Here is a 14,755-nt window from a genome sequence, read left to right on the forward strand (position 1 = left end):
TTGACTGTGCTGTGTAGGTAATGTTTGACTGTGCTGTGTAGGTGATGTTTGACTGTGCTGTGTATGTGATGTTTGACTGTGCTGTGTAGGTAATGTTTGACTGTGCTGTGTAGGTGACATTTGACTTTGCTGTGTAGGTAATGTTTGACTGTGCTGTGTATGTGATGTTTGACTGTGCTGTGTAGGTAATGTTTGACTGTGCTGTGTAGGTGATGTTTGACTGTGCTGTGTAGGTGATGTTTGACTGTGCTGTGTAGGTAATGTTTGACTGTGCTGTGTAGGTGACATTTGACTGTGCTGTGTAGGTGACATTTGACTGTGCTGTGTAGGTGACATTTGACTGTGCTGTGTAGGTGATGTTTGACTGTGCTGTGTAGGTAATGTTTGACTGTGCTGTGTATGTGACATTTGACTGTGCTGTGTAGGTGACATTTGACTGTGCTGTGTAGGTGATGATTGACTGTGCTGTGTAGGTAATGTTTGATTGTGCTGTGTAGGTGACATTTGATTGTGCTGTGTATGTGACGTTTGACATACTGCACAGTTGAAGTCGCTAGTTTTTAATGCGATTGCTTAATTTAATGACATCTTATTTTTTTCAGTCTAGAAAGAGTGCAGAACTACAGGCTTTTAAACTTTCAGAGATTAAGAAATATTATGACAATGCCACAGAGGAATTACAGGTATGGTATCTTTTAATTGTTTGAATTTCATTTAGAATAAAAAGAATCCTGAAATATAATTCTATAGTTGCAATGATATGATACACTATGGGTACTTTTATTTGAATCTCATAAGTGAAGTATGTAATAGTTTGGTCAGTGAATATTATTGTATTTTACAGAGAACAAAGTATGTAATAGTTTGGTCAGTGAATGTTATTGTATTTTACAGAGAACAAAGGCACAGTTGCAGAACAATCCATCAGATGAAAAACTAGCTTCAAAAGTCAAAGAACAAGAAGCTCTAGTTAAAAAACTTGAAGATCAAATAAAGGTTCTTAGTTCTACCTTAAACTCTAGTCAGAATAATGTAAGTAGGTCAAAGGTCAGGTCGCATGTGTGTCATGCATGACCTTTGTAACAGTGGTGTGTTGTGCCTAAAATTTTGTGGTGAGAGTAACTGCTTTTGGAATTGAAATAGTGGAAAAACAGCAAGACTTCAATTACTCCAGAATATATCGGGTTTAATTTGTTTTCAATGTCAGACTTCAAAGTGTTGTCAGTTCCATTTCCTTTTCAATATTTTGTATCGCCCTAAATGAGAATTTTTACTTCTTCCTCTCCATGTTTGCACCTGTTTCCCCAGTTCATTACTGTGTTGCTGTAAGTTTAGAGGAAGATCTTTGTCTGAGATAATTCCGCCTGTAATAGCAGTATGATGTGCGATGTTAAGAGTCTTGTGTTGAGGATTTTGTACTATGAGGATGTTGTACTACCTCCTGGCTTTATATATTGCAAGCTTTAGCTATAAATTATATGTATAGTTTTGTTACATTGTATTCTGGGATACCAAGCTTGTATCAGGTGCAATCTGCATTTTCAGAGAGTCTTTTTGTATTAAATGCTAATGTTAGTCCTGTAATTTATAGGTACACCAGGTTATATCAAATCTCAGGTTTTATATGTGCTCTGTACAACAATTCATCAGAGTGTATTTTTGGATCTGCTTTACTCCAGGTCTCTAAGAAGTTTATGTAGTTTTGGTTTTCAGAGAAAAGCTATATTTTGGTTATGAATTTTATAAAATGCTGTCTACATTTTTGAGCAGTTGAATGGATTGTAAGAGTATTTGTGGAATTAAAAATTATTCATCTCAGATGTTTTGAAGTAACAAAAATCTCACTGCACTGTGTTGTGTGGAATGTGTGCATGAATGAATCTTAACACAGTAAATGTGTGAATGTTTTTTATTGATTTAAAAGATATAAAGACTGGTAAACTGTTATAAGCACACAAATTGGCATATGTCATAGATGAGCAAGACAAAATTCAGGACTTCTGCAAAACACAGCAATATTTTAAAGTACAAAAAGACTTTATAAGTCCCTACATGCGGTTAGTAAATGTAGTACGTTGTATTTTTTATGGTATTGGTCATTCAAGTCACAAAAGATAGAATGATATCACTACTTCAGTATTCAAACAAAAATAGTCGATTAGATGTTTCAAAATGGAACAGAGGCAGCTAGTGAATGTAGATGTTGTATATGGTAGCATACATTGACATTTCTATCATATAATGGTGAACTTGACAGGATTTGCTGTAAGGCAATTTCCTCATTAAATAAACATCATAAAATACATAGCAGGAATTTCTTTTACTTCCTGATGATAAGATTGTACAGGAACAATATTAATTGTGTTACGTTTTTTTGATAATGTGGAAAACCTAATAACTCCACCCATCCTGATATGTTCAGCTAATATTTTTAACGCATGCCAAGGCAGGTTAAAAAGTCTTAAACTTGAGGTTGTTTGAAAGCAGGAAATTATATTCATTTATACAAGAAGTTATATTCATTTATAATACAAAATATAAAGGAAAGTTTACTTTATACATTAAGTTGCACTGCATGATGAAGCAAGTACATGCATTTATTCATGCAGAATATGATGCACTAGTTCGTAAAATAGAATTGAAAGAATACAAATTTTTATAATTCTTGGTGATTTGAAATGTAAACACATTTTATTTATTGACATTTGATCAACACTGCAGATCAAGGAAATTGAATATTTGTTCCTTGTTTACAGGCACAAGCCGCAGAAGAAAGTCCTGAGATTGGAAATGGAGAAGGTTCTATAGCTCCTTGGGTAAGATCTGTTCCCCTCTTCTTTTTTGTTGTTGATAATCTCTAGAGTGGAAGTGTATCTCTATCTCAAGCTTATGTAGACAATATATGTGTGTATCATATTTTTGACACAATTTAATGTTTTCCTTCTCATCTTGCTTTTAGTATCATGTTCATTTTGATGTATTGTAAAATGTGTATATTGGAGGGATTTTTTTTGGTAACATGTATGTTTTAAAATATTGGACCTTGAATGTTTGCTGTGTCACTTGTTAGCTGCCAGATGGTCCTAAACATAAAAAGTCAGGGTCTACTCCCGTCGACTTTACACCAGACCCCAGAGAATTAAGAGTGCTATCTCGTTCTATGTCCGATGCTGATAGCCGAGTAGCATTTCGGAAGCCTTCCACATCACAGAAACGCCAACCAGGGGACATTAGTCCAGAGGTATATATCTCAGTTGTCAGTGCTGTATAAATGCTTGTACACCCAGATATTGTCATGGAAAACATTTAACAGACACTGATGACAGAAGCCATGCCAGTTCTGACCTCACTTTTCCTAATAGAATTAATCAGTGCTTGTTGCTTGTTATAAGGTAGACATTGATCACACATGTGGTTATTCAGCCATGTCCTGAAATGATCCTGCACCTATAGTATTCACCTTCAATCAGTTTACTCTCACTTTGCATCTGACACTCTGCAATAATTTAGTCCTTTAAGAAATGCTTCATATTGTTTTATTTTGTGTCCCCAAATTGCAAAGGACTTTAGTATTGTCATTCTCTCACAAAGTTGGATAAATTGATAACTGATACACAACTCCTCTGTTCCTTTCTGCACCTTTAGCAATTGAACTCTTCAAAGATTCTTGCTTTGTTACTGCAAAAAAAGAAGGGTAAGTCTTGAGAGCACAGTTTTCCTACACACATCTCTAATAGAGTTCCACTGTTGGGGGGTTGGGGGTAACATAGGTCAGTTTTGTTGTAACATTTTTATAACTGGATTAGATAAATCCCAGCTTTAGCTTCTAGTCCCTCATCCCAAATTACATAGAATTACATACATTGTTGCCGTGCCTAGAGAAGTTGCAACAGTGTCTCAATCATATTTTCCTAACCGTGAACATAGGGGTCAGATGTATGTTATGATATATACTCTATAGTACCTAAGGAAATGTATTCTGTAAGACTTGCGTATGGTTAAATCAGTTTGGAATGTATTACAATGTACAAGAATAAAATCATCATATGTTGCATCATAAGAGGGAGTAATGTCATAGCAAGAAAAAGTAGGTCATGAAGACCTCTATTTGAAATTGTATTGCTCTGCATAGTGAAATCTGTCTGTTCTTGCATAATGAATTTGTAGTTCAAATATCAGAATCCCAGTAGCTAATTGTATAGCATTGAGAAATGTGTCGTGTACCCATGTGATGCACTCTGTTGTTGTTTTTTCCCCCCAGTATTTTGTTGTTTTGTCAATGCCTTACTTGAAGGTCTTCATCGGAAAATAAGCACTAAACTCCTTGTGTCAATTTCAATGTTGTATTGTCATAAACTTTGCATGGTGTCCAAACCCAACAATATTTAACTCTTTTGTTGTGTATGGAGAACAGACATTTTTCTCATTTATTTTACCCCTGTATTTTAGCATATGTTGTTTAACATTAGACGACACCCAAGGTCCAGAAAGCAAAAGGTACCAGTATCGGGAATGGGGATTTGGAAATTTGTGTTCATAACTTCAGTTTGAACTAATCATTGTTTCCCTTTACACAGTAATTGTTTTGCTGTTTGTTTTGACTTGTTTGGAAACTAACAGCTGAGTAGTTTCTTGTTCCAGAGAGATGGAAGACATTTCAACTTTGAATGGCTTACTTACTATTTATTTTTTTTAAACAAATGATTTGTCCAGTGACATTTTTATTTTTTAAAATATTTGATACTAAGCTACCTGTATTATTGCTTATTTCTATCTTGTCTATGACTTCATTATCTTATTTTTTAGGATGATTTTCCAATTCTATTGCAGGAAAATCATACTGATACTTGTATATGTGACAAAACTACTTAAGAAAGAAATTTAATTCTAAAAGAATAGATAAAATTTAAATAAGCATGTTGTGTTTTTGTAGCTAATGTTATAACTTTCAACATGCATGAACTTTTCAAAGACAAATAGTTCTGTATAACAAATTTGTTCATTTCATTGCAAATTAATCAGCCATATACCATCCATGTCACCCCATTAGTACTCAGGCATTTGGAAAAGGGGAGTGGCTTTTAAATCTACTGTTTTTGAACATGGGGAAATAAAAACAAAGATTAAGTTAAAAGATGAAGGTGCATTGAAGTTAATGATTAAATGGGTTTTGGATTTTGTTCGATAACACTCTTAAAATACTTTCAGATTGTATTTGGTTTCTCCTATACAGATCAGTTTGGGAATGTGGGGTCCATATTCTTTGGGTGGAGAAATCCCAGTTATTGGGGGATGAAAAATGTATATATATATTGTAACATAACTGCACAACATTTAAAAGTTTGCTTGTGAATTTCAGGGACCAGCAGGCCCAGTTTCTGATGGTAGCAGTGTGTCCGACTCCCCAACCAACTCCCCCAACGCCTCCCCTACCCCTACGCACCCCAACAACTCAGTAGACACGCAATCCGTCCAGAGGAAAGACGTGGATTATGATGTGAGTGTCTGATAGTAGAGGGTCAAAGAAACTATTTGATGTATGACATGGTTGTTGAAAAACAAACACTGAATCTGAAAATGACTTTACAGGCGTAGATTAAAACTTCATTGCAATTTTGATTTTAGTTCTCATGAAAGTATTGAAGGGCATTTTTGTTCTGATGTCACAATGTTTGGCATTGGTGTTGTTTGATATTGTAGGAAATAAGTCAGACAAGTCTAGCCTCCAGTGGTCAACAACAGAGGCAAATCATCGCTGCAGAAGAAGACGAATTCAGCTCTGATGAAGATATGCAAAACAAGGTAGTTGTTTCCGAAATGATCAAAGGGAAGTAAGCCAGTGAATTATCACAGTTTGTGCATGACACCAAGTAATAAAGAATATGCTTAAAGGTCTGAAAGCTTTTGAATGTATGTGTGCAGGGATATTTACTGTGAGCCAACTTCAGTTTGTGGATGCTTAGGGTAAATGCATGTAGTATTTGGGAGTGAGCCATCATATTATACACCATATGCATAATGAATATGACTTGTTTACAGCAACAAATATTTGTAAAAATGTGGTGTTCGTGAATCTTGCTGATATTTCTCACATATATTGCCATATGTGTAATGTTTTTAAAAAAAATAGTGTTGTACTTAATTTTATACTAATACTGTACTTATATATAAACTTGTATGGCATGGATTTTCCAGACTATGATTGTGTGATAACAAGTTCTTTTGAAGTGTGATTTATCTTAAATTTTGGATATTTTTAGAATTGACATCCTACCATCCTATGATATACTGTCAAATTTAATCCATACCCCCTTTACCCGTCCCCTCCCATTTTTAAAGTTGTCCATCATCTCATATACAATATAGTATGATAAATATCTAAAACTTAAAGATCTGTTAAAATGGTATATAGTGATGTTAAATCAAGCTCTTAATTTGGTACTTTTCTAGTTCATGTTTTCTGCTCATTGTCATTGTTTTAATGATATCAAATTTCCACTTGTAGTTTGAAGAAGAAAAAGTACAAGTTTTATGTCCCCCCCAGTTTACTGACAAAAGGCATCAATCAAAAATCAAGTGATGGACAAGTCTGTTCATTGCCTCCCAATACTTTTATTTATATGAATCAACTTAAAGATAAATAATTCAAGCTTCATTTGTGTGTATGATTGGCAGGTGGCGGGTGCTCAACATTTTATGTGTTGCATCCATTGGTAAAGGTATAAATACTGTCAGCACCAGGGGGAGGCATAGTGTTTTAGAAATGCATCTAATTAACTTTTCATACAATTTTCTTAGAACATCAAAAAATTAAATTTCTCAGTGAGCAAATTAATACAAGATTAAAGTACCACTTTCTGTTCTTTTATTTGGTTCATTCTTCCTGCTCCAGGTACCAGTCAATGGAAGATCGTCATCTTTAACAACCACACCCCTTAATGCCAGATCTCAAACAGAGGTTAATAGTGTATTTTATTGCACAGCTGTATCAGAGCATGTGGCTAGAGGTCCGATCATGCAAACCTGCCTCTGTGTCACTCTTCACTCATGTCATCAATAGCCTTGTTGGTTCACACTCTCAACCATCAGCCTTGATTTGTAATTAAACTGTATTGGGTCCTTTTGATTATATTTTAATCACCTTAGAAATTTAATTGTAGCACATATTTTTCTTTGAACCTTCTCAGTTACCTTTCAGATATATAGACACAGTCAAACCTGTTATAAGCAACAACTAGTCTCCATGGATCAGAAAGAGTTACAAAAGTCCCATCATGCAATAGTCATACATAGCAGAAAGGATGCTCATTATTGCCACATATGCATTGTCGTACAATTTCAGGGAAAGGTTATGTTGATACTTAAAGTATTCAATATTGCCATAGTGAGACAGTTTCTTGAAATTATTGTAGAACATTTCTTCAACTTTTTTTTCACAAAGTCACATGTAACACTACACCCACATATGGTTAGCATTAATAGATATAGGGGTTTGCTAAGACAGGTCTGACTGTGTTTTCTGCAAAACATTAGTTTTGAAGGAGACAATTATTGTCATTTATTTAAAACATAATTGAAAATCACTATTATATCAAAAACAAATTATTTAGTAATGTTAACATTTTATTTGAGGTATTTTTTTAATTCATCTACACCCAATGTCAAAAATGATGAGAATTGTTTCTTGTGAAAAATTCCAAAGAAATAAGTGCAGCCTACTCCAAATATATTGAAGTACAGGGACCCAATAAAAACTTCAATTTTACCAAAGTTCAATGTAAACGGAGAGTATACCAATGCATGAAATTCAAATTGTGCACACATTTACTAGTGAATGGTATATAACATGCTTATCTACAAAATAGAAAAAAATCATTTCATCTTTTTCCTTTCATATAATATGTTTGACTATATATGTTGGGGTTTGTTTTTTTTTTTATTGATTTACAAAGCTTTGATTATTGTACAGCCTACTGCTGACACAGAATAAAGGACATAAGATATTTGGTAGATTGAACCCACATTCTTTTTCTTTTGGCAGAAACATAAGCAGATTTATAACTTCAACAATCATGTTAATTTCTCCATAAATCACCGTAAGAATCCATAATCTATTGCAGTTTTGGTCTTCATTTTGACATACTCATCAATTGATTTATACAGATTTCAGAGAAGCTTTCTATTTCATCTTTCTTAGAATATGCAAATAGCCTTGAAACATAAAGCCATATAAAATGAATTGGATCTATAAATGTGGATGGGAATTATTAATTTTGATTTTAATTCTGGCGAAAATTTCCTTAAAAAATTACTTCAACTTAAGTGGAGTTAAGCTGTTCATATACTCATGAATATACCAATTTACTGCTAGAATAATGTTTCCCTTAACAACATTAATAAATACCTGTTATTTATGTGCTGTCATATGCATTATTTCATTTTGTATAAATGATAAATGCATATTTTCATGATATTTATTATTAAAGGGACTGATTCACGATTTTCCTCAAAATTTTGATTTTTACTTTTAATGATCAAAATCTATAGTCAAATGCATTTAAAAGGTTCCACCAAAAAATTAAGGGTGTACATTATGACAGAAGCTCATTACTGAGAGTTTATTATTTGTTGTGTAAACAAAGATTGAGGTGTGTTATTGTTTACAGTTTTGAAAATATTTGATTAATATAAGTTTATGATATATATCACATTTCAAATATTCTTTAAGCAAAATGTGTCGTTTAAAAGTTAATTTTGTGTCTGTGCAAAATTGGGAGGCTTTAAATTACAAAATTAACAATATACTAGTTTGTTTGTAAACATAGAAAAGACTCGAGTCTTCTTTACGTAACGCAGAGTTGAGGCTAAATGCTCTTATCCTCGCGTTAAGAAGTCCAAATTTTGGTTGTAAACTTTAAATGAGTTTCATTTTTAATTTTTAACATAAAAATTGAAAAAATATATTTTTCAAAAAATGTGAACCAGTCCCTTTAATTATATTACAACTGGGAAGTGGTTGCATATATGTATTCGTTACATCTTAATCCAATTTAATGCTATATTTATTTTCATTGGCTATCTTTGTATTTCAAATATATTCACAGTAATCCCACTAAAATGGAAGCATACTGGAATACACATACTTGTATTTCAACCTGTGCCAATATTCTATCGATTGTATCGGACCTTTTCTTATAGGAAACTTTTTTATGCTTCCCTTCAGCAGTCATATGAAGTTCCACAACAAGGAATTCAAACTTAACTATGCCAAGACTAGCAAACTTCAGCTTGCCAATTTCTGTCATAGATGTATTTAGTTGTATACTTGTATGAAATTTTACTATAACATGTTTTAATTTACAAAACTTGCACGAAGACCATAGCAAATTAGGATCAATGTAAATATCACTTAAATCTGTGTAAAAAAATTTCCCCTTTTGTTTTTGTCTAACCTCACAGTTCTGTTTTTTTAGGTGTAAACCTGCTGTGTTTTAATTTTACAGACAGATGATTATGGCCCTTTCAATGACTTGCGGCAATTGGAAACCAAACCTACCCATATGTCAGTCTTCCTCAATTTTGTCCTGAAGAACGAGTCTCCCTCAGCGCTGGTTTGTACCTTATTTGGAATCAAGCCAATTTAAACAGATATTGTTACTTTATAGGATCATTTTTATACCCCCCGCAACAAGTTGTGGGGGGTATACTGGAATCGGGTTGTCCGTCTGTCTGTCCATCTGTCCGTCCGTCTGTAGACGCAATGGTTTCCGGGCTCTAAAGCATTATCCTTTCCACCTACAGTCACCATATCATATATATGGACTACCCATTGGATGAAGATGTTCCCTATCAATTTTGGGGTCAAAAGGTCAAAGGTCAAGTGCACTGGACATCGAAGTAGCAATATGGTTTCCGGGCTCTAAAGCGTTATCCTTTCCACCTACAGTCACCATATCATACATATGGACTAACCATGGGATGAAGATGTTCCCTATCGATTTTGGGGTCAAAAGGTCAAAGGTCAAGCGCACTGGACATCGAAGTAGCAATATGGTTTCCGGGCTCTAAAGCATTATCCTTTCCACCTACAGTCACCATATCATACATATGGACTACCCATGGGATGAAGATGTTCCCTATCGATTTTGGGGTCAAAAGGTCAAAGGTCAAGCGCACTTGACATCGAAGTAGCAATATGGTTTCCGGGCTCTAAAGCGTTATCCTTTCCACCTACAGTCACCATATCATACATATGGACTACCCATGGGATGAAGATGTTCCCTATCGATTTTGGGGTCAAAAGGTCAAAGGTCACGTGCACTGGACATCGAAGTAGCACTATGGTTCGGTTTGTCATGCCATTTGTTTTTTACACTCAGAAAAGAGGTAGTTTATACCTATTACCAACACCCTTTGGGAGATTGGGGTAAGCGGGGAGTATTCTTAGTGAGCATTGCTCACAGTACCTCTTGTTTAAATTACAATGATAAAATATTCTACAAGTTGATTTAATGCAACTTTAATTTATTTAAATAATTGAATGACTGTTGTGAAAATTAAGAACAGTGATATTTTATTGTATTTACAGTTATTCTACATAACCACACATGTGTTCCATCAAGCTAAGGGTGGTATTAAGGAGTTACAGAAGTGGGCATTTGAGATTTTTTCCACATTTCTGGCAAATGGAGCTGTAAGTTTATAATTTACAGTGTAACAACCTGCATGTATTGTATGTAATTGAACAATGTACTTTCATTGCATCTCTGATCAAATCTTATTTTTACTACAAACTTTCTGATGAGTCACTATTTTTACTATAAACTTTCTGATGAATCACTATTTTTGCTGCAAACTTTCTGATGAATCACTATTTTTACTACAAACGTTCTGATGAATCACTGTTTTCACCACAAATTTTCTGATGAATTTCTATTTTCACTACAAACTTTCTGATGAATTTCTATTTTCACTATGAACTCTCTGATGAATCACTATTTTCACTACAAACCCTCAGATGAATCACCATTTTCATGACAAGCACTGATGAATCACTGATTTTGCTACAGACTCTAGATTTTATTATCAAGTAATTTGTTTTCTTTGACACTTTTTATATGATCCCTTTTGACAGCATTGTGTTACCTGTATTTCAGCCCTTAAAGGTGAAGATTGATCAGGCGCTTGTCGACAGAATTGATGACAGCCTCAACTTCAAATCCTCAGAGAAAGAGGATCTTATGAGAACAATATTTAATGGAGCTCGTAATTTTGTTCAGATGGAGATCTCCAACAGCTTACAGGAATTCCGCAGCAAGCTAAGCCTAGGTAAGGGGTGGACTTAGTATTAGATTATTTCTGAGGTAAGGGGTGGAGTTATTATTAAATTATTTCTGAGGTAAAGGGCAGAGTTAGTATTAAATTATTTATGAGGTAAGGGGTGGAGTTAGTATTAGATTGTTTATAAGGTAAGGGCGGACTTAGTATTAGATTATTAATGAGGTATGGGGCGGAGTTAGTATTAGATTATTTCTGAGGTAAGGGGCAGAGTTAGTATTAGATTATTTCTGAGGTAAGGGCCAGAGTTATTATTAGATTATTTATGAGGTAAGGGCCAGAGTTATTATTAGATTATTTCTGAGGTAAGGGGCGGAGTTAGTATTAGATTATTGATGAGGTAAGGGGCAGAGTTAGTATTAGATTATTTATGAGGTAAGGGGTGGAGTTAATATTAGATTATTTATGAGGTAAGGGGCGGAGTTAGTATTAGATTGTTTATAAGGTAAGGAGCAGAGTTAGTATTAGATTATTTATGAGGTAATGGGCAGCGTTATTATTAGATTATTTATGAGGTTCTGTGTTATTGTTTTTTATGCCCCCGAGATCGAAGATCGGGGGGGCATATTGTTTTTGTCCTTTCTTTCATTTTGTAATTCTGTCAGAAACTTTAACCTTGCTAATAACTTTTGAACAGTAAGAGATAGAGCTTTGATATTTCACATGAGTATTCCTTGTTACAAGATCTTTCCGTTGGTATTGAACCTTTTGACCTTGACATTTGACCTACTTTAAAAAAAAAATTTTACATTGGTCATAACTTCTAAATGGTAAATATTAGAGCTTTCATATTGTACATGAGCATTTCTTTTGACAAGATCTTTCTACTGGTACCAAGATATTTGCCCTTGTGACCTTGGCCATCTTCGGAATTGGCCATTATCGGGGGCATTTGTGTTTCACAAACACATCTTGTTATTTCATTGTTTTACAGAAAAATACAATTTTGTTGGCATATAAATTTGAGCACTGTTACTCTTTTTTCTTTCCTCTATATCGTGGTACTGTACTTTGTTTATCACTCGATTTTCTGGTCTTGCTCAACAACAAATTGGTGAATAACAAATAATGATGAAACCACAGCATTAGGAACTGGAAGGATAATTTAATGCTGTAAGAAAAGAGGTTTCATATTTCAGACGAAAATCTGTCAAACATTCGGTATTCACAGTTCACATCAGATATTCCAATCGATTAGTTTTTGTATGAGGTATTTACAAAATGTTTTATAGAAGTTTACATAACAGTTCAGAAGAATTTCTTTCTATTTTTAGGATTTGGAAGTATGTATGGATTACAGCTTGTTCTCCCCAATATGAAACAGAAAGATGAAGCAGAAGTTGCATTAAAAATATTGTCTCCATACTTAGAAAAAGTCCCGTGAGTAGCATTCATTTCAGAAATACATTTCATTATTGAAAATGCATGAGGTTACGAACTATAACACATGGGAAGTGCATTAGTGCTTCATGAAAAGTATGCTGGCATGAAGCGTTGCAGTTCATACTCTCATGTATTATCAAAAAGAAAGTTTATTTCTTATATTTACATTCTTTTTTCACTTCTGTCAGAATTCCCAGCTGTTAAAATTGGTGTGCTATATCTATCTGTTTTGGTGTGTATATCTATATTCATATGCACATTGCTTACAACTGTAATGTATTCATGAGGAAATGGCTATCATTTGTATTTGTAGAGATATCAAAAGCAAAAACATTGGAAATGTAAATATTTACTATTTGACACAGCATATAAGAATTATTCATTGATAAATCACACATTTTGATTTTGTTACAATGGGATTTTCTGTACGTAATAACATGATAAGGTGTTTTTTGTGCATGTGATAATTGTAGCAAGAGTGCTGCTTCACTGAACATAAACTTACTACCTCAGCCAAAAATGCCCACATTAGGTATTTTCTATTGCAGACCATCAGATGAAGATATCAGACCAGACCAGACTCATGTAATGGCCTGGGCAGTAGCAACATTCCTCAGACACAATGGCATCATGGACAAAAAACATTCATCCATGGAGAGGGTACAAAGTTTTGTGGCAAAGGAAAAGAAGAAACCACTCATTCAAAGGAAAAGGGTAATATAATCTTGTGTGTGCTTGGATCAGCAAATGGGGGGGGGGGGGGGGGGGGGGGGCAGTATATGGACAAAATGATATTTGATATTTTTGTGGGAAATCTCTGTGGAATCTTGCTGCGTTTTATGAGTGAAAGTTACCTGTGATTATAAATCCTTAAAAACATCACAAAAATCTTAATTGTCCCAAGAAAAATCATTGCAGTTCTACAGCATACAGTGGAGAGGAATTCTAAAATGTTTTCCTCCACATTAAATTTCCAACTGCCAAATTATTTTGAAGAGAAACACACACATACACCATAGACAGCATTATGTTATGTATTTCAACTAAGCTTTTGCTTTTGCAGACATTTAAAGCACACAGTTTTCAACCTCAACATTTTTCTCGTGTGGAGAACTGCATTCATTGTAAGGAGCTGATATGGGGTGTGGGATTCCAAGCGTACCAGTGTTCCAGTAAGTGACAGAAATCAAACGGGTGAAAACAGTCTGCCAAAATTCTCTATATATACATTTGAAAGTAGCTCAGGATATATAGGTTTTGTCTTTGATGCAGAAATAATCCCTCAATGGCATTTATTGAGCATACATGAAAGCAAGTATCTTTATGTGGAAATGAAGCTCTCTGAGTTATGTATACTGTATTTCAGATTGTGAACAATGGATACACAAGTACTGTTTGGACAGTTTAGAGGAGTTTTGTCCTAAGAAAAAGAGAAATCGACCTTTATCAACTATAAAACCAGGTAAGCTTTCTATGTAAAACATGGCTTGATCCTGTGTTGTGAGGGCTGCTCTGATTAGTTTATTCTCATCATTACCACGACTCACATTCAGAATGCAGAGAAAAGTGTTGCATTTTTGATAACTTTTTAAAGCTGTTATCTATAACAACTTCACATACAAATCGAAGATTATTGTCAAAATTTCTTTTTTTTCCTTCTTTTTTTTATATTTGAAATACTGATTGTTTAGCGATTATTGTAGACAGAAATTCCACTGCTAGTTTAGAACAAATGCTTAGTCGATCAGGTACGTAGATAAGTTTGGGACTACAGTGTTTTAACTCTGGCCTGTAAGCTTTAGGTCTATAATCTCCTGACGCATGAAACGAAACACTGCCAAAATCATGTCTCGTCAATGTTCTCATAAGTGATTTAAAAGGTTCATAAATTTTAAGGAGACTTTTCATCCATTTTGCTAAATATACTTTTTGTAATAACTTACCACAAATCAATTTACAACATTGCAACTGCTTGTATTTTTCTTTGCATGCAGTAAAACTTTGGTAATATGGTGTGAAGTTAAGAAGTATTATA

The 14,755-nt window shown here is 34.1% G+C and overlaps 1 protein-coding gene across 50 annotated transcripts in view; it reads left to right on the forward strand.

Annotated features, from left to right (window-relative positions):
• Nucleotides 1-14,755, forward strand: part of LOC130052340 (rho guanine nucleotide exchange factor 11-like) — a 73,171-nt gene that overhangs the window by 39,816 nt on the left and 18,600 nt on the right. For 10 of the 50 annotated variants that reach the window (XM_056156858.1, XM_056156865.1, XM_056156871.1 and 7 more), the window contains exons 7-22: nt 603-683; nt 895-1,032; nt 2,757-2,816; nt 3,071-3,241; nt 4,450-4,497; nt 5,360-5,497; nt 5,701-5,802; nt 6,893-6,958; nt 9,504-9,611; nt 10,589-10,693; nt 11,157-11,328; nt 12,612-12,717; nt 13,269-13,434; nt 13,784-13,892; nt 14,087-14,182; nt 14,424-14,468. In XM_056156858.1, the coding sequence (XP_056012833.1) occupies nt 603-683; nt 895-1,032; nt 2,757-2,816; nt 3,071-3,241; nt 4,450-4,497; nt 5,360-5,497; nt 5,701-5,802; nt 6,893-6,958; nt 9,504-9,611; nt 10,589-10,693; nt 11,157-11,328; nt 12,612-12,717; nt 13,269-13,434; nt 13,784-13,892; nt 14,087-14,182; nt 14,424-14,468 (1,711 nt within the window). The remainder of the gene's footprint in view (nt 1-602; nt 684-894; nt 1,033-2,756; nt 2,817-3,070; nt 3,242-4,449; nt 4,498-5,359; nt 5,498-5,700; nt 5,803-6,892; nt 6,959-9,503; nt 9,612-10,588; nt 10,694-11,156; nt 11,329-12,611; nt 12,718-13,268; nt 13,435-13,783; nt 13,893-14,086; nt 14,183-14,423; nt 14,469-14,755) is intronic. The other 40 variants (XM_056156861.1, XM_056156867.1, XM_056156872.1 and 37 more) reach the window with 18 other exon arrangements.

This window comes from Ostrea edulis, chromosome 2 (assembly GCF_947568905.1).
Source record: "Ostrea edulis chromosome 2, xbOstEdul1.1, whole genome shotgun sequence".
NCBI lineage: Eukaryota > Metazoa > Mollusca > Bivalvia > Ostreida > Ostreidae > Ostrea > Ostrea edulis.